This window comes from Manduca sexta, chromosome 14, assembly GCF_014839805.1.
Source record: "Manduca sexta isolate Smith_Timp_Sample1 chromosome 14, JHU_Msex_v1.0, whole genome shotgun sequence".
NCBI lineage: Eukaryota > Metazoa > Arthropoda > Insecta > Lepidoptera > Sphingidae > Manduca > Manduca sexta.
In genome coordinates, this window is record NC_051128.1 from 11,335,732 (window position 1) to 11,354,630 (window position 18,899).

General features: G+C 34.0%; 1 protein-coding gene across 11 annotated transcripts in view; it reads right to left on the reverse strand.

The window, feature by feature from the left end:
• Positions 1 to 18,899, reverse strand: part of LOC115447056 (broad-complex core protein isoforms 1/2/3/4/5) — a 142,960-nt gene that overhangs the window by 32,373 nt on the left and 91,688 nt on the right. For 5 of the 11 annotated variants that reach the window (XM_037438620.1, XM_037438617.1, XM_037438618.1 and 2 more), the window contains one exon: positions 4,199 to 4,240. The exons of 1 other annotated variant lie outside the window; for it this stretch is intronic. Coding sequence is in view for 3 of the 10 variants with exons in the window: in XM_037438614.1 (XP_037294511.1) it covers positions 432 to 484 (53 nt within the window). In the remaining 7 variants the exon portion in view is untranslated. Of the gene's footprint in view, positions 1 to 427; positions 633 to 4,198; positions 4,241 to 18,899 lie in introns of those variants that run through there. 5 more of the 11 variants (XR_005112352.1, XM_037438614.1, XM_037438621.1 and 2 more) reach the window with 5 other exon arrangements.

The window sequence follows — 18,899 nt, forward strand, 5'->3', positions numbered from 1 at the left end:
CGAGCATAAGTTAGTTTCTACTGACGTTTGTGTGCTCTGGGTAACATTTTCGTGCCACAATTATAATTAACAACAGGAGCCGTACACGCACATATTAAAAAAAGACATGAGGCTTAATTTTTAATAAATAATTGAATATATAAGATAAAGTGATCTTTGTCTCACTATGACTTGCACTAAGTATTCTACGAAAAAAATAGGTCATTTATTTTTGTTTATTTCCTTCTCAACACCGACTTTAAAGTATCTACAACCTCTAATAAATCTTATTATGCCGGTCTCGCGATGAATTTCTTTCCCTTAGAGCGAATCATGATTATTTATACGCATACTTAAAATTCAGACCTGCCTGGGATCGAATTGAAGACCAATATCTCACATCCTTACTCGCTAACACAAAACACTTATAAATAACACAATACTATACCCACAAGCGTTTCACACGTTCCATTTCACTCAAACGAACCGTAAATTCACAAACCATCAAACCCGAAAAATACTTTTTTAAACCTAAAAAAATAATATATTAGAAAACAGTACTGTGCGCGGTGTCATCGGTTCCGATAGCCCAGTGTTATCGCCGCGTTTTTTTGTAAATTTAGCGTTTTATCAAAGACCTAGGCTACCTGATACGTTATCTTTAGTTTAGGTTCCACACTGTGATATTGTCGAAATTAATAACACACTATCGCATTATCCAACATTGTTATAAAATAGTTATATTAGATTTTTCTTTTTAGAATTCATTATTGTTAATTTATTATTTATACATACATACATACATCACATCACGCCTTTATCCCCGAAGGGGTAATGCAGAGGCGCAACTAGGGCACCCACTTCTCGCCAAGTATGTTCCGTCCCATGATGTGATAGGGGTCGAGCCTATCGCCATATCGGGCACAAATTCCAGACTCCGGGCTGATACTGAGCAGAAAAACCCAAATATCACTTTGCCCGACCCGGGATTCGAACCCAGGACCTCAGAGCGCTATTGTACCGGACATGCAATACAACTACGCCACCGAGGTAGTCAATTTATTATTTATAGATATTTTATTTAATTTTATTTGAGTTATATCCTTGTGTCACGTAGATTTAAATATTATTTATTTAATTCATTTTTACCAAATTGCCACAGTACAAGGGCCATTACGAAACCTAAACGATTTCCTCAACTTACATACATAGTCGGTGTATTCTCCTTAACTTGGATAGCATAATAAGCATGCTGAAAGCCTGAAAAGCCGGGCGTTTCAGAATTAACTGGTGCATATCTAATTACATTATACATCGGCATAGCAACTGCGCTCGGCGAAGCTTTTTGCCTAAACTTTTTGCAAAATCTAATATGATATTTGTCGTCGAAAAAATGGATTTGCGAGTCTAGGCTGAAGACTGAGAGGTGCTAGGTTCGAATGGACAATACTTTGGGTTGTTTTATTTTCCCAAGACATTATTTACAAGGGAGATGGGAAGAAGACGGGTTGTAAAAACTAAACCAATTCGTTTCAGCAAACAGAGTAACTAAGAACATCATTCAGCAGTAGAATGCATATAAATCTCGTTTGCGATACTAGTACTAGGGAATTTTTAATTTATTTCACTGAATATATTTCAAATGTAGGAAAGTGACTTATGATAACTAGCTGGTATAGTTTCAGCCAACATCCCGATAAAACAGTTATATTTAAATACTTATTATGAACTTAATAGTCATAGACATACATTCTAAAATTCGCCGAGCGCTCGGCACCAACCATATAAAATAGTATAAGATAAAAATGCCAAAATGTTAGACCGATTCCAGCTTGGTCGGTGCTATCGCGTGACCTGGCGGTTATCAAAAAACGTTTTGTTAAACATAGGCTGTTACTAATATGAAACGTGTAATCTATTGATTCGTGTAAAATTGTTAAGTTTGTGCGTGAAATATAAGTGCGGATTGTACATCACGCTTTATTTTAAATGGGTAGATAGTGTTAGTAGTACTATATTGATATTAAGTGTATATATCAGCCGAGTAACTCACGAGAGAACGAGATCTTGCGAATTGAAATATGATTACATTTTTCTGATCTGAAAATCGAATTGAGTATCAAAGTTACGACCAGCATTATTCCTTTTGATTTCATTACATTGATTACTAGCTATTGCTTTTAGTCTCGTATAGAGAAGTAATATTATAATGTAGTGAAATAGTTTATGAAAGAGTCAAGATTCAATCCATAGGAATGATTTTTTCCTTAAATGTTCTTCGCGGTCCCAAAGGCTTTATGTAACGCTGCACTTATCAACTTATTGCATTTTAATCAAGACATGCATCTTGACAGGCCGTAGAAATGTAATAATATATTTAACTATACATATAATTTTGTACACATTTTATATATGCTTTTTAGATTATGCGCGTTTTATACTTACGTGATTGATAGCCTCTGTGGCGTAGTTGTATTACGATACGACTACATTACTGACGTCTCGGGTTCGATCTTAAGGTCGGGCAAAATTGGGTATTTCTACTTAGTAATAGCCCGGAGGCTGGAATTTGTGCCCGATATATCGATAAACTCGTCATCTATCACATGAGACAGAATAAACGGCGTAAAGTGGGTGCGCCAGTTGCGCCTTTGACTATCCCCACGGGTATAAAAAGCGTAAGAATGATTAATAGAGATTTTTCAGTGTATTTTTTTGTTGCTTTAAAAGACCAGACGAGCTTGCCTTTCGCCTGATGGTAAGCGATACGACCGCCCACAAACAGTAGAAACACCATCCATTACCATGAATTGTTATGAGATGATAAGTCTTATTATGTCCAGTAGTTACACTGGCAAAAATGTCCTTCAAAATAGAACACAACCATAAATCATACTGCTACTTGACGGCAGAAATAGACATTATGTTGGTACTTACCCAGACGGAGCCTCACACATGAAATCTACCACCAGTAAAATCTGTATAAGAACTTTATTATAACGCTGTATCTAGCCAAGAAGGAAGGTTATCTCAAAGATCATATTTTCTTAATTATAATTAATCATTATATGTACATTTAAGGATGTTTTTATGTTGCTTTATCTCCTTTACAATTCAGGCCGCGAGAAATATAATAACTTAAGTATATTCAGAATTAGTTAATAGATTTGTTGCCTAATGGTAGGTCCTTTCGGTTTGATTCGCTTGAGTGAATTATATTTTAAAGTAACATATTGTGTATTGTCACAGTGGAGATTCGATTATTCGGATTGACAACTGCGAGCTACGGGAAACTTTGTATGAAACTCAACGATTTTGATAATTCTTTTACTAATAGGCAGCTACACCTACCCATGAGAGCTATATAGGTCACTTTATACCGGAAATAATCATTAACCCGGGCTTCATATAATGCTTTTGTATACAAATAGCTTTTCTAAGTAAATAAAATAAAATAATTTACAGGGAGTAAATAAAATAAATTACCGTACTCGGGTATCATAGTTCTTCATTGTTTGTATTGTGATTTCTATTAACCTGTTTTGGTATCTAGGATTTGATCCTGATCTACTGGACATAATAAGACTTAAGATCTCAGGATTGCGAGCGTATTGGAATACCAAACGATATTTTGTAATTCAATTTGTTGGATGGTATTTCTATTGTTTATAAGCGGTCATACCGCTTACCATCAGGCGAACGGCAAGCTCAACTCGTCATTCAAAGCAATAAAAAAATATTTTTTAAATTTGTACATTTTATAAACACCCTGTGAACGGCCCACGCATAATTGTATTTATTTAGATTGTAATTAATGTTACGATTGGCCGATCTGTATGAACAATCTGTATCGTTTGAGGGTAGCTAGAGGAGTTTCAATGTCATTCGATTAGGCAGTTATTATTCCGGCTTATCTCTTGTTGCAGTTGAATTGATACGTTTTAATTTGGTAAATGTACACGGTTATAACAGTGGAGAGGTAGACAGGGATAGAACTTAGAATTTCTAATGATGTTTACAGTTTTAAATTAGGGTGTTCAGGTAATAAATTTAATTAAAATTTCCTGCTTACAGCTAAGAGTCTACTGCTTAATGTCCTGGATTTTGGCACAATTTATCTTCATTTACTGCATATTTTTGTATAAAAGTTCCGGGAATCGAACCCATGACTTGAATTTATATAAATCAAAGAGATAAGGTAATAGTTAAATTAACTTACCGTTGTGAGATGATTTGTCCGTTTGGTTATCTTTTGTTTGATCTGAAACAAAATTTTTACATTAACTGTGGGTTATCAATTCGTTTACTTAGAAGTTGGATTCTTAACTTAATTTGGACTTTTTTTTTATCGCGGGAAAAACGTGTTATGTATACCAAGTTATAGGAACTAAAAAATAGTATTGTCAATGTGTTAAGGCGGTTTCGATTATTTATAAACAGGTTTCACTTACTAGTTTCTGCTCTTAAACAGGAATGCTAGTGTTTGTTATCTCAAAGAAGGTTATCTTGTATTATGTTGTAAGATTCCTCAGAGTATGTTAGGGGAATTTACATCAGAACTAGCAGATACTTGTAAAAACCTTTGTCGTAACATGTTGGATTACAGTGCTGAAGGGCCCATATAACCCGATTCGTAATTTATGTAAAATTTAATTATCATTAGAACGATTTCTAGACAACAATTATGCATATTATTAGTACCTAAGTTGTGTCGAATTTTGAATATTCGTCCTTCGCCCGTATTAGATTATGTTGCACTGACTCTACATTTTACTATAGAAAAATCAGTAAGAAGTAATCAACGCCAAATCTTACATTTCACTAAATAACCAAGTCGTAGGTACTACTCTCAATATTCAAAGAAGCCGATGTATCACAAAGCTTCCCGAGGAAGCCGCCTATTTACGCGGGAAAGCGATAAGGAAGCGTTTACATACGCACGCTTTACATAAACCCTGAAACTTACTTCCGTAAATACATAGTTTATATGTATGTAAAACGGCCAATAGCGTTAAAGGTCACAGTGTATCCGACCAATCGGAACGGTTCACACGGCATTCAGAACTATGTAGGCTGTATTCGAGAGTGAAAGTTGACCAATGACGTGTGTGCCGCGTGTGTGTGCGTCACGCTGTGATTGGTGGAGGCGCGCGTGTGAATTGAAAACTTGTGGGCGGCATGACCTTGATGTTATTTAGTTTTAATTTGAATTTTCGGCGGTTTTCACATACGAAAAGGTTTTTAAGCCGTTATGTATAGTTATGGCTTTAACGTAATAGAGTTATAGAGCGTCAGAAATGAAAATAAGGTCCTGTTTTTACTTGGTAGGACGGACGTAATGTTGTTAAACAAAGTAAAATATACAAAACGTTCCAAAGTTAGAAGTTTTGGTTTGAAACTATTATAGTATTTGTGTTATCCGCTTATTATCAATATACAAAAATCTCTCTCGCTCCATCTCTATAACAATTTGAGGGTACGTGAAGTCTTCCACGGATTAGGCCAGACCCCTTCCAGTAGTAAAGGAGGCCGTGCCTAGCAGTGGACAGTATATAATACAGAGCTGATGTATAATACAGGCCAACAACCGTATCTGGAGCGTTGTCCTCTCATAAAAATAACGACTACGACACACAAGCTACCATTGTCTATTAACACAGTGGGTCCTTGTTAAAGTTCTTTTCTTTTGAGGTCATCGGATATAAAAACTAGCTTCATCATGACTTGACTCACTGAATTGGTCATTACCAGCATAGAGATTACGACTCTTATTTCCATTTTGGAAACAATATTACTAATAAATGCGAAAGTTTGTGAGAATGTTTGTATGTTTGTTAGAAGTAAACGCAGTAATAACTGAATAGAATGGCACTGGCGTTGTTTTTTAGAGACTTTTATAGCTAGAAAGATATTCTCGCGGGAGAAGCTACAAGCAACACCTAGTATGGCCAAAAAATATCAACAAAATATTTTCTGCTAAAATTAAACTTAATTCCTATCGTGTTAAAATTATTTTTAAATATACCCAAATTATATAATTAGTTTCTAAAACAATATACTTCAAGACTCTACATTTAAATGGATAAATATAAAGCTCTTTGTTACATAGTGTAGATAATGTGTTCTTCGAAGAGACTGACTCTACTATAAGTTTTTTAACCTTTCGATTACGTCAACTATATACAACTATTTCTATCACACGTAGAAACCCGATGACTAATTTATAATTATTTTGAGAATTAGTTCATTTAAGTGAGTAAGTAACTAATGAGTATCACTACGAAGACTCAATCTAGACCCAATGTACTTTAGCACTAATTTTGTCCAAAATCGAACCCACTTACCAACTTAGTCTAAGCCACCGAGCCGTCGAAATCATAGGTCATTGAAAGATAATAAATATTCCGAAATATTAAAGTCAGTAATCACTGATAAGTTTCGTTGTTGATAAAAAAATCAGGGAAATTACTGTAATGCATTTTCTTGGAACACCTTCATAAAGTGACGTAACTCAAAAATCGTTTAATTGTCAAAGTCGCCTTAATGTCTGGTCGAATCGTATACTGTTAAAAAGTCCAATCCCAGTGGGGAACACGCACACATTCTCACGGTTTTCGTACCCGAAGAAAAAAACATTTATTTGTTTAAAAAAGTTATACCAAGAGTATACAAATTAATGTAACATTAATTATACATTCATTGCAAAACACAAAGGCCCGTCTAATGATAGTACTAAAGAACCCCAATTAGTTTGTCCAACTTAAGATTTGAACCCAAAACCTCAGAGCGGTAGTCGTACCGAGCATTCAAACGACACCGAGCCAACCAGTAAGTTATTAAAATCAATTTTATAATTTTTTACACAATACATTTTGTCAATGATACGATGGGACATGAAAAGACACAGTTGGGACAGAAATTCGAAGAAACGTGGAGAAGTTGCACTTCTGCTTACCCCTAGGGAAAAGCTTTAGATTCAGTGCTACTAAAAATTAATGTAGAGTCAAAATTAAGTTATATAAATATGGTAGAGATAGTCATGAGGGATTGCATAGAGACTGCTACTGATAAGAACATAGAATCGTGACGTATCTGATATGTGATGTTAGATAAAGGCATTTAGATAAGCCGTGGGGTCCGATCAGGAGTTCTGGGGTTGGTAAAAGCTATAAAAAAACTGATAAGAAAGTTCACCTTAGCACGCAGCATTTTATCTTTCTTCTCTATAAGTAAGTAATAGTGACTAAGAAATTCTAGATAAATTATATCATACATTTATCTGTGATCAAAATTGGACTCTATCACGCTGGAAGCGCATGGTACAATTTTATTTGAAACTAATGTACTTAATTTTTTATTTAGTATATTGGGAAGGAAAAATTATGCTCCACAATTTTTCACCTACACATATAATACCTTTAAAATGGTTATGACCGTGTGAAGGTATACTGGTGGTAGGATTCATTTTATATCCGCCCAGATAGCAACCTCCGTACACAAGGTGTTAAAACCCGCCATAGTGGCCCACATAAGTCGCGTTCCGGGGTCAGCCTGTGTATATTTGGTTCCAACAGGCCGGCATAATTGTGTCGACTGCCGAGGAGTAATCATCTCTGGTCAGTCGACATTCTATGGAACCCCACTCAACCATCAGGTACAGTGGGGTCACTTTGTATATAAATAACTATATTACTGAAATCACCAAATAAATCTAAACATAGTAACATAGTTACCATAAAAATACTAAAGATTCAATGTGGTTTCATAAATATTTCATGATAAATATTTTACAAAAACGCAACCAGCATATTTGTCTATGTTAATACACAAATATTTATATCAAGTATTAAAAACGTTAGGTTTGTGATAAGGAAAGTGCACTGAGCGTTAGTGATGTGCCAGTGTATAATCGATGGTTTATATCGACACCTCGATATGATAAAGATATTTATTTCCTGGTTATTAAAAGGTATATCGAAATCAAAAATTCTATAAAAAAAAGAAAAATAAATCTTACGCCTAACAAAACAATCACTAAATTTAAACTATAGAATACAATAATGACCGCTCGTTTCCTTCCTAGTTATTTTAAATCCATCCAAAGGTTGCCTGTAGAAATCACCAATAGCAATAAGACCGCAATTTTCGTTCATAATCTCTATTGTATATTCCCTTTTCTATACATGATGCACAATAAAGAGTTTAAATATAGTATCGATAAAATCGATTGCAGTGACAACCCTAACCTAGGGCTGGGCTAGTTATCGGAGTTGCAAGAGATTGCGAATATGATACAGCATGATAAGGCGCACCGAATTAGACACGACACCGATACAGACCGACCTAGGTTTTTAGATTTTTCCATTATCATAATCTGGGTGCGTTTATCGCGAAACATGTTTTTTTTCGCAGTTTTCTATGATTATATTTTAGCGGTGATGGCCTAGTTGGGTGTGGAACTTGCGAGACGAAGGTCCGCAGGTTCAATACCTCTAACTTTTCTAAAATTGTGTGTATACTTTGAGAATTATCACTTGCTTTAACAGTGAAGGAAAACATCACGAGAATCTGCTTGTAAGAAGTTGTCTGAAGAAATTTTGGTGGTTTGTGAAGTCTATCAATCCGTACTAGGCCAGCGTGGTGGACTAAGGCCTAATCCTCAGTAGTAGAGGAGGCTCGTACCATAATACAACTACGCCGCTGAGACAGTTTAAAATCATGTGGGATATATACTCCAATGATTATTTACCATCAAGTAACGTGCCGTCCAAATAGTAAACTTTTTAAATCCAAATTTTGTTTTGTCACAAGCTATAGGTTCACCAACTCTTTTGGATGCCGCACCATCAGACCTTGGAATAGTTTGCTTGGGCACGAGTTCCCTTCCTACAATCCAGGGTCCTTTCGCCGTAGCGTGAAGAAACGTCTTAATACGTCGGCATAATTGTGTCGAATAGGACGTGATAGCCATCTGTTACCAACAACTATCTGGACGGCATCACGCTTACAATCAGGTGAAAAAAGAGACCTTCATAAAATAAGTTCAGTGAAACAGTTACGAGTGACGAACAAATAGTTCGCGCCCGGACGACCAACATAAACATATCGATTACGATAAACAACGATATAATATGTTAGGACATCAACATTAAAGGAAATACATTTTTGATATACGATCTAAAACGCTTCATAAACATTTTATTATTTCAATAAAAAAAAATTGTAATTCAAGCACAAAAATAATTCTTTATTTTGTCTCATACGTTGTCCCCAAACTTAAAGATACTAAGAAAAAACCTCTATATAAGATACAGTTTGAATCATCGATAATTCGCTGATTGTCAATTAATAAGAAACAATGGTGTAATTCATCAACATATTGCACATCGGTTTTGCCGAGTTCGCGTTCTGAATATCAGTTACTAATATAATTACCTTTAAAATGTATTGTCCAGATGTAATTTGAATTAGATTACGAAACAATTAGCTTGTATTTTTAATTTATTTGTTTTCCGCATCGAGTAAACAAACGATTCGAATAATATTTAAAAATCAATTCCAAATTCAAATTTACCCTGAATTGGGAATTCTTTTTAAAAATGATTACCAAATATTAATGCTGTAATAATTTTTTGTTTACAATTACATGAGGTAATCTAAAAACTAAATTTATTTGAGCGTCACATTCGATAATGTGGACTTAGAAGATTGTTTCGCCATGACCTATTTAGCGCACGTGGCAAATTTATCGCGATATCGGTCGAACCTCGCGAATTTAGGTGCTCCTTGATATAGAAGATTTGATAAATCTCTTGTTGTTTTTTTACTATTTTTATCGTGTTTTTTTAACTTCAGTAGTAGTAATACTGTTATATATTTTTTAAAATTGTGTTTTTCACGTAGTGTTTTAGAATCGGGAACTAGCATAGTTCCCGAGGGAGAGCATTAGATTTCAACGGGAGTGTATGCGCGAGTTGTGACCCAGTTTTCTCTTGTATTAGAGGTACAGTTAATTGCAAAAGTAGTTGAACAAATTTATAATTTCAAATCGCCTTTAAACTATTGTGTTGAAATAAAACTATTTTGCGTATTTAATCGCGATTTTTTTTATTATAATTTTTTCTCGACGTGTCAAAGACTTTGCAGCCTTCGTGGTCACCGGGCGAAATAATTGCTGGTCACCCGAAAAGTCAAAGTTACAATATCTATATTTTACAATTTCCAATCCGCAAAATAGTTTTTTTTTTAATGTCTAACATTTGCGTAAACTCGAGAAATTATTTTGCGTCTATCAAATATCGTTTTTTTTTACTAAATGCGAAGAAACGTTTTGAAGTTTTCCATTTGATGAGATATTTTTATGTCCGACTGTACACACGCCTATTCATCAAAGTCAACGCTTCTGCTATTCATATTTATTGTAACTACATTGGGAGTGAAAAGTATAATATATTTATTAACTTTTGACTCCTCCCTTGTATGATTTGCGGTTGTTTGAAGAAACTGCTTTTTGAAATTATAAGTACGCTATGTCCTTTATGTAAAATCTATGAAGTACTTTAGTCAGTTTGACGTAACCATATTTTTTTGAAGTCGGTTAAAAAACGACAAAATTACTTTACCTTTTTATGTATCTTTAAGCATATTTATCATAGATAGCTGACCCGACAGACGTTGTCCCGTCTTAACTATGAATTTGCGGCGCGCATTCTGTCAATCGCTGACAGTTATTTCAAACAATTTACAGTTATATAAAATTAATATTTTCGTTAAGTTTTCTTAAATTTTCTAATTTTCCGCGAATTTTTTGAATTTTTTCTTTCATAAGAACCTTCTGACAATAACAAACACAACAAAAAAGAAAATAGTGAAATCGGTCCAGCCGTTCACGCGTGATGCCGTGACCAAGGGAAATAGGGATTCATTTTTTATATATATAGATAATTTTACCATTCTAATTTATATAAATAAGGTTCAAAATACACGATTGTACAATTAATACCATAAACAATGTATTTTTTAATTTCTTAGTAACGTATTGTAATCATTTACCAGAACTAGACCACCTTGCCTGGAGTCTTGTTGCAATTACTCAGTTTTGCGCTAAACGTATTGCAAAATATTATGAATCACTTAAAAGTGTAAACAATGTGCTGAATAGTATTTGGTTTATTTTTAAATCATAAGAAGGCATTGACGGCGTAGGGCTGTGTTAAAGACAATCTAAATGTAATTTTACTGCCTAAGTATTGTTAATAATGATTGCGTTCTGTGTTATGAATTTTGTTAAATAAAAAAAGGAACTTACTTTTGAGTTGGATCTTAAGTACATATTTAATGTATTGAACTATTTAATAACCTTACTTAAGTTGCCATTTAAGTGCTCTGAGCTGAGTTGTTGCTTTTACTGAACAAAAATTAGCTGTCGTATTCAATTTTTAATTTTTTTTTTCTTTATTGAATGACGAGACGAGCGTGCCGTTCGTCTGATGACAACATTTAGAACCAAATTCTTGTATAGACAACGTTAATTTAGGTGACAATTTAATTTTGAAAAAACGCCCTTAAATAAATAGAAAAACAAGTTAACTTTAAAATGAAAAAACATAGCAAGTTTTTTATTTTTCTGGTCAGGCTATAACAATAATAACGTTTAGTAGTGTTATATAACCTTACTACCTAATGCTTATAGCTATTTCCTTATCTATTCTCCAAAATGACACACAAACATTCCTATATCTATATAAATCTGCAGACCGGGCGTCTGTCTGTCTCATACAGGTGACCGTTATTAAATACTGCAACATGATACCTAATGCAATACGAAGAAATGTCAACAAGTTAATTATATCTGGCTGGTTGGTTACGATTATATCTCTTTGATCAAAATTATAGACTGATACCCCAAAATGTCCGTTTTGTAGAACGAGACAAAGCGATAGTGTAGCCAAGGCATGTTTCTGTAGATTTGTCGAATAAATTTCAAATTTAATTGTATTCATTCACCAATTAAGCATCACAAAAGCTTACAGTAGAAACATAGGAAATAGAGGTTGGAGTGAAAAAAAAATACAAAATTAAACAAAATAATAGAATAAAAATTATTATTAAAAAAAAACAATTACTTACATTCTACATTATAGAATCTGCGTATTTAAATTAAAAAATGTATAAGTTAAGTAATGAAATGACTTAAGAATAAATAAACACTTCCGCAAAGATGTGAATATTATGAAAAAATAGCTTAACAGATTTAGCTTGATTCAAATTCCTTTAACTTTACATTTCAACCAAAAATCTACCATTATTTGTCTTCATATTATCGAAATTAGCTAACATTAGCTAGTATTTAATGGATAATTTGTATTAGATTGTGGTAAACAGACGCCATAACAACATTAGTGTTCAATGTGGTTTTATTATTTTTTCGTTCCAACATCCTGTTGATAGAGTCTCCTATGCCTGATAGGGACGTATATGTACAAACACAACTGTCTGGCGCGTTTAGAGTACAATATTTTAGTTAAAAAAAAACTGCGGCTGTTTTTCAGTGTTACTAATGTTTATTCGAGGCGGTACATTTTGTTGTTTCTTGACGTAATAGAATTGATTACTATTATAGCTCTTGCTCGCGGCTGGGCGCAAAGTAGTTTTCCGGGATAAAAATAAAGTCCCGCTATATATTTTTCCGGGATGTAAACTAGATAGTTTACATCAGAGATAGTTTAAGACCCTGGGAAGGTTATAAGATTATAACCTTCCCAGGGTCTTAAACTATCTCTATACCAAATTTAATAAAAACCCGTTCGGTACATTTTGAGAAAATCGATAACGAACAGACAGACAGAAAAGGGGACTTTGTTTTACAATATGTATAGATTAACTTTAAAAAAATTGTATTTGAGTAATATTAGTATGAAATATTATTATAATCTGAATATAACCTCTTTATTTCTATTGACGTGTTTATTTTTGAGGTGACTGAAGTAGAAGTGAGCCTAGAATTTTATAACTACTACATATGACAACTGAAGACGCATCAAGCTATGTTTACAGATATCGCTCCCTTATCTTTATCACTTATTTTGACAAGATTAGAAACAGTGGCACTGACGTCAAATAAAAATGTAGACAAATCCACTTAATCGATTAGAAATTTTAATGTTCTGGATGCAAGCTGTTTCTAGATAGCAGGGACGGCCCTGGGCAGTTGTTATTGCAACAAAATACCACGGGACCTTTACGGGTTTTGGTTGGTATGCCGGTGTGGGGCGTATAGGGGTTAGGGACTCAGTCCAATGGACGTTCGGATGATGCTATACTGCCGAGTGTCGACATTGTGCCGTAAGACCGGTGAAGCCAACATAACAGTTCCATTCACCCCTCAAGTGACGCTAGTAATAAGGCGTTTTTACGCGCGAAAAAAACGGTTGTATCTAATTTAAAATTTCCAGCAATGATCAACCTGTAGCTGGTTTATTGTGCCTAGTTTAGCAGCCAGTGGTCTATGGACGGGGAATTCCTGGACTGCACTCCCAGGTCTAGCACGATGTGTAATTTAATTGCCTATGATTTAAATCCAGAATATCGAATTAATTGTGTGTATGACTGTACATAGTCATGTGACTAACAGAAAAGGAAAACACGAATTTATAACCTATTTGACGAAAATTATTTGCTACATAGATTCTTTTGAAATTTAATTATATTTCCTTGTTTTCTGGTCTATTTTAGGCTATGTGATATCTGTCTTGTATGTTATAGTTTTAGGCACACTCACGAGATCTTTCATACTAGCCCAATGGTTATGAATTACATCGTATTCAAACAATAAGAACATACAAACTGTTTTTATATAATGCTGTCCAATGACAAAGTATTCCATGATAGAGAGTATTGGCAGCGCTGCTAATCGACAAAAATGGGGAAGAATCTCTTTCTCGTTTTTATATCCATGCCATGATTGTCAGGAAGACATTGCCTAGAGCGAAAAGACCGCCATTTGTACATGTGCCTTTTGTCCTCATTTCTTATTTGTATTATTCATTCTGTACAGTAAAGAATATAAATAAATTAGAATACGTAGATCTACGAACATAGCCGAGAAGACTGACGATAGTAACAACTTTCTATGTATCACCAACGCAACAATCGATCACTCTCTGAAGAGTGCCTGACTAAGAAGTACTCTTAATAATAACGAGAGACGGCTCCTAAATTTACCACCACTTCCTCAGTCATCTTATGATCATCAATATGCTATTTATGGGGTAGCCAGAGCTCCATTTTTGGGCAATCGTAAAAGCTAAGGTTACTTAAACGTGTGGCTAATTGTCATAACTAGACCAATTTAACATGACCTTCCTAACGTATGTTATTGAATGTTACAGGAAGTTCAAACTGTACATTTTATCATGAAACTTGATTAGCTGCAACGTCGTACCGGAATTAACTATAATTGGAACCTAAACTGTGTTTAGGTAATTTAAAAAATAACTATGCATTATTATTTACACATTAATTAGTTTATGAGTGTACACTATTTTTTGAGAGCTGGGGAAGCTTCTTTACGATTTTTAAATATCAGATAACCCATATAGTACTCCTCGCCGTATTTCTATTTGATCTTCGTTGCGGGATAAAGACAAATTAGTGTTCCCTGACGCGTTGAGTTTCACCGGTTAGTCTCATAAAATGCGTGCCACTGCTGATCCTGGCTTACAAGAGTTGTAGTGGTGGGTGTGAAGAAGTCTCTTTAACACTACTGAAACTGATGGTAAGCCAAGTGGGGTCCTAATTGTGACTGTCAAGGGATAATTATCCTTCACCAGTGAACACTGTTTAAATGCTTCCACTTTCCATTTTAAAGACAACCGAAATTACATAGCGATAGATCTCAATTACATTTGCCCCACTCGGATCTAACTCACGACCCGCGAACTTAACAATCTTAAATAATCATGTAATATTTTTTATTCGCTAATCATTGCAGAAAGGAAGAGTCGCCTGTTATTTTTATCTCTGGTGAGCCGTTGAACTTCGATAACGACGAGTAGGGTACCTAACTACGTCTAGATGCCCTGCTATCGAGCGTCACTGTTTTTTCTAACGAGGGCATCTAATCTGCAATGTTTGCTCATTGCAAAACGACTTATGTGACGAATGTATAAATAAAATTGTTTGTACTTGTGAACGGCACAAGTGTTTTTATGTAATTATAGATTTAAGAAAGGTTATTTTCAAAATGGCTGAACAGATTTTAATGTGTATACTGGCAAAAACTAGTTTTATGAGGAGTAATCTATTAGCTAGGTTAGTTTTTAATTGAGTTATAGTACTTTTCCTACAAAATAGAGATGGAAAATTTTATATTACACAAAATAGTTGAAGGGTCAATTTAATATGGTCACCTAAAATTCCCTGGCCATAAAAGTCTTGGTAGTGTCCTTACAAAAAAAAACTAGACCCGTAAATTTTTCGTAATATGAACACTTGTGAGGTCAAGTTAAATTGGTATTACTCAACCAACTTGGACTTTAAAGCGACTGAACCCGCGTGCAGAAGCTATCTTATCATTAAGGCCTTAAAAATTGCGCTCTATTAGGACTTATGTAATTATTAAATTATTTGCGAATATGTGTTCTAATCTTTTAGTGATAAGGGTTTATATATAGTTATATAGGTTATTTGAAGGTCGGATGTTACATTACTATTTTATTTATCATAATTTTAGTGTTTTAATTAAATTGGGAATTAATTTTCTTATCAAATTAAATTTATAGATCGCGCGGCTATGGCAACTTCTTGATTACATTGAATAGTGTAGAATTCAAAAGATAAATTCTACTAATCTCTTTACATAGTATAAAATGAATTCGTTTCCGCTGTTGATCGCTTAGATTGTTTAAACTATTCAACGGATTCTAATACAGATTTCAGTTATAGATGGAGTGTTTAGAGAGAAAGGTTTACATATATAATACTTTAATATTATAGTACAGAAAAGCTGAAAAATTCAAAGATTTGTGTCCCATATTAGTATCTACATTTTACTCGTTCGAAGCCGCTAGTAACTTATAATTTGGTTCCAGTCGGACACCTCCTCAGTCTAATAAAAACGTTCTAAATAGTTCTTTGTGGATCTGATTTCCAAATTCGACTCAGATTGTCTACCTTTTAAATTATTTAAATATGATTCGGAAAGGTTCAAAACTAGCTTGAATATTGGTGGAAGACGTTCCTAACATTAATTATTAATACTCAAACTATACATAAGTTGTGTCGGTCTACCCTCAGAGTGAGAGGTATTATTGTCATTATCTTCTTACCCCCTTATTCATAAACGTTTTTTATCTAAGGACGGAGTAAAGCTGTAATAACAAGCCTGTTTCTCAGTGCCCAACGGCACTGAGACAAAGACATAGGGCCGTTGTGATTGGTTATTATTGTTGTATTTCAATATTAGCCAATCACAACGGCCCTACGTCTACGCACTGCGAAGACTGTCATGCCGTCAGCACTGAGAAACAGACTTGTTATCACAGCCTTACTCGGTCGTTAGATAAAAAATGTTTATGAATAAGGGGGTTAGACAATAACAATAAGGGTCTGTTTCGTTAGTTTCAAGTAAATATAATATTCAACTCATTTTATTACCATTTATTTAGGAGCATAGGTTAGAATGACTCGTATTTGGTCTTCTACATTAATGTGACGATTACAAATACTTGAAGTTTTGAAACAGTGTTGTAATAATGAAGTACGCGTGTTGCATAAATGTATTAACTTCTTTACAGTCAGCATCACTTGAGACATAGGATACGATGAATTTCGGCTTGAAGGAAATTTATATTGTCATATGGTTAAAAAAATCATAGAAACAATTAGTAACTCGCGGTCTAGTTGTTGACCACTTTTCCTTTCACAGGCATGCGACGATCTGTTAGTGACAGCTTTACCCGCCACCGTTACTAGCGATGCGAGTTGATATGCCAGTTAAAGGTGTCAGTAACTGCCTATTCCTGACTTAGTGTCATATTGTATAACCAATCAACTCCTGAATTCTAAACTTTGGCAGATGGACTTGTATTTCTATTTCAATACTATTTGACAGTAGCTGGCATGTCCCTGAGCCAACTACAGATTAAGGATATTACTTGAAATAAATTTATAAGGGATTTGACCCGAACTCGAACTCTGGACGTTTATTATTAGCTAAAGATAGGCCGTTTAATGAATATAAGCATAGAGCTGTTGAAAGAGTAGGCATCGATATAATTTCTGCAATAAGGGAGTGTAAAATATTTTTAGCGATAATTCAGATTGGTTCAGTCATTTTTAATATTTTTTTGTACTTTTTATAGTTTTGTTAGTGTTTCTATACATGAATGCGAAAGAAGTTCGAAAAAAAGTTTTCTAAACAACGTAGTTTTGAAATACAAATTCTAGAAAAAATGGAGCTAATTATTTTAATTTTCGGAAAAGAGACCGATATACAGCAGTTAATTTCAAAAACTGTTTAATTAAATTATCATATTCTATTGTGTTGCGACTTCCTGCATAGATACCAAAGTCTTTGGGCCATCTGTGTACACGCCAATCCATAAACTGTATGTCGGTGTAAATAAATGTAGCCTTCGAATTTTCTACCTCCTATTATTGATTTAATTGTTATTGAGTTATATGACAAGTTGATCACGTAATGTAGCCCTCAATTATTAATTACAATGTTGTAATCTCTTGCTACTGAGAAATTATGGTTTTATTAAAGTTTATTAAAAATCAACCTAATTGGTGTAGTTTTAACCCTCAAATTACGTAAGAATATGAATAAATATTAAGTTGAAATACTTCAAATTATATACTGTCTCGTGTCTCCACAATATTCTTTAATGCCGGACGCCGACCGAAAACTAAGATAATTTAATTTATAGCTCATATAGCTGAGTTATATTTCTATACTCGTGTAGGCGTCAAACTACATTAACTATATGTTATAGTCCTTATTAATAAACAATATCTCTCAGTTATATAATGTGTTGTCTCGCTTCTTCTGCCGTTAACATAGCGAGATAAAACAACTAAACAGATATATACAACGTTAAGTAAGGCAGAATACGTCATGTGAGCTAAGCTAAACTCAGCTTAGTTTTCGGTCTAGAATATTCCAACGAAACAGTTTGCGAATTGCTTGGCGGTAGACCAGACAAATACATCGACAATTAATCGTCATTTTGACATTGATTTAGTAAATACGTATTCGTATTTACCTCTGTTAATATTGTGCTAAAAATTATCTATGAATAACCAATATTTTCGCCAAAAACCTCGATTTTACTTTTCTGATTTTTTGATAATATTACATTTTAGTGTGAGTATGGCGCGTGTGTAAATAAATTTGTGACGAAAAGTGTGATATTGTCGCTGCAACAAATCCTATTGGACTAGTAATAGTCGCATTAGGGCGTGTAAAATTAGATTTCTTTTTGTTCGAAACCTGCACTTCTTTCTTCGTTATTTTTTTTAAATCTTAATTAAAGGAGCTGGTTATTTATTGTAAACTTTTATATTAAAGAAGACAAATAAATTATTTCATTCAATAACGCAAAATCAAAATGGCGTTGTATAAGATCGACATGCCATGGTAAAATCAAAAGACTAGCAACACTGAACTTTGAATTATATACGCTGTTATTTTGACTCCAAAGCCAAGGATAACGCTTAGTAATGCCTAAGAATAGGCTGGCCTGGTAAACAAAACTGACCTTGAGTTCTCCCGGTCACTGTCTCATTGGATAGACGTACGCTGTTTTCCTTACAATTTGTTATTGTACCTAGTCACGTTTCTCAGTCTAGTTTCTAGATTTAGGTATTTATATTAAGTTAGGTTTTTAAGTAAAGATTTACGTAGGGAGATTAAT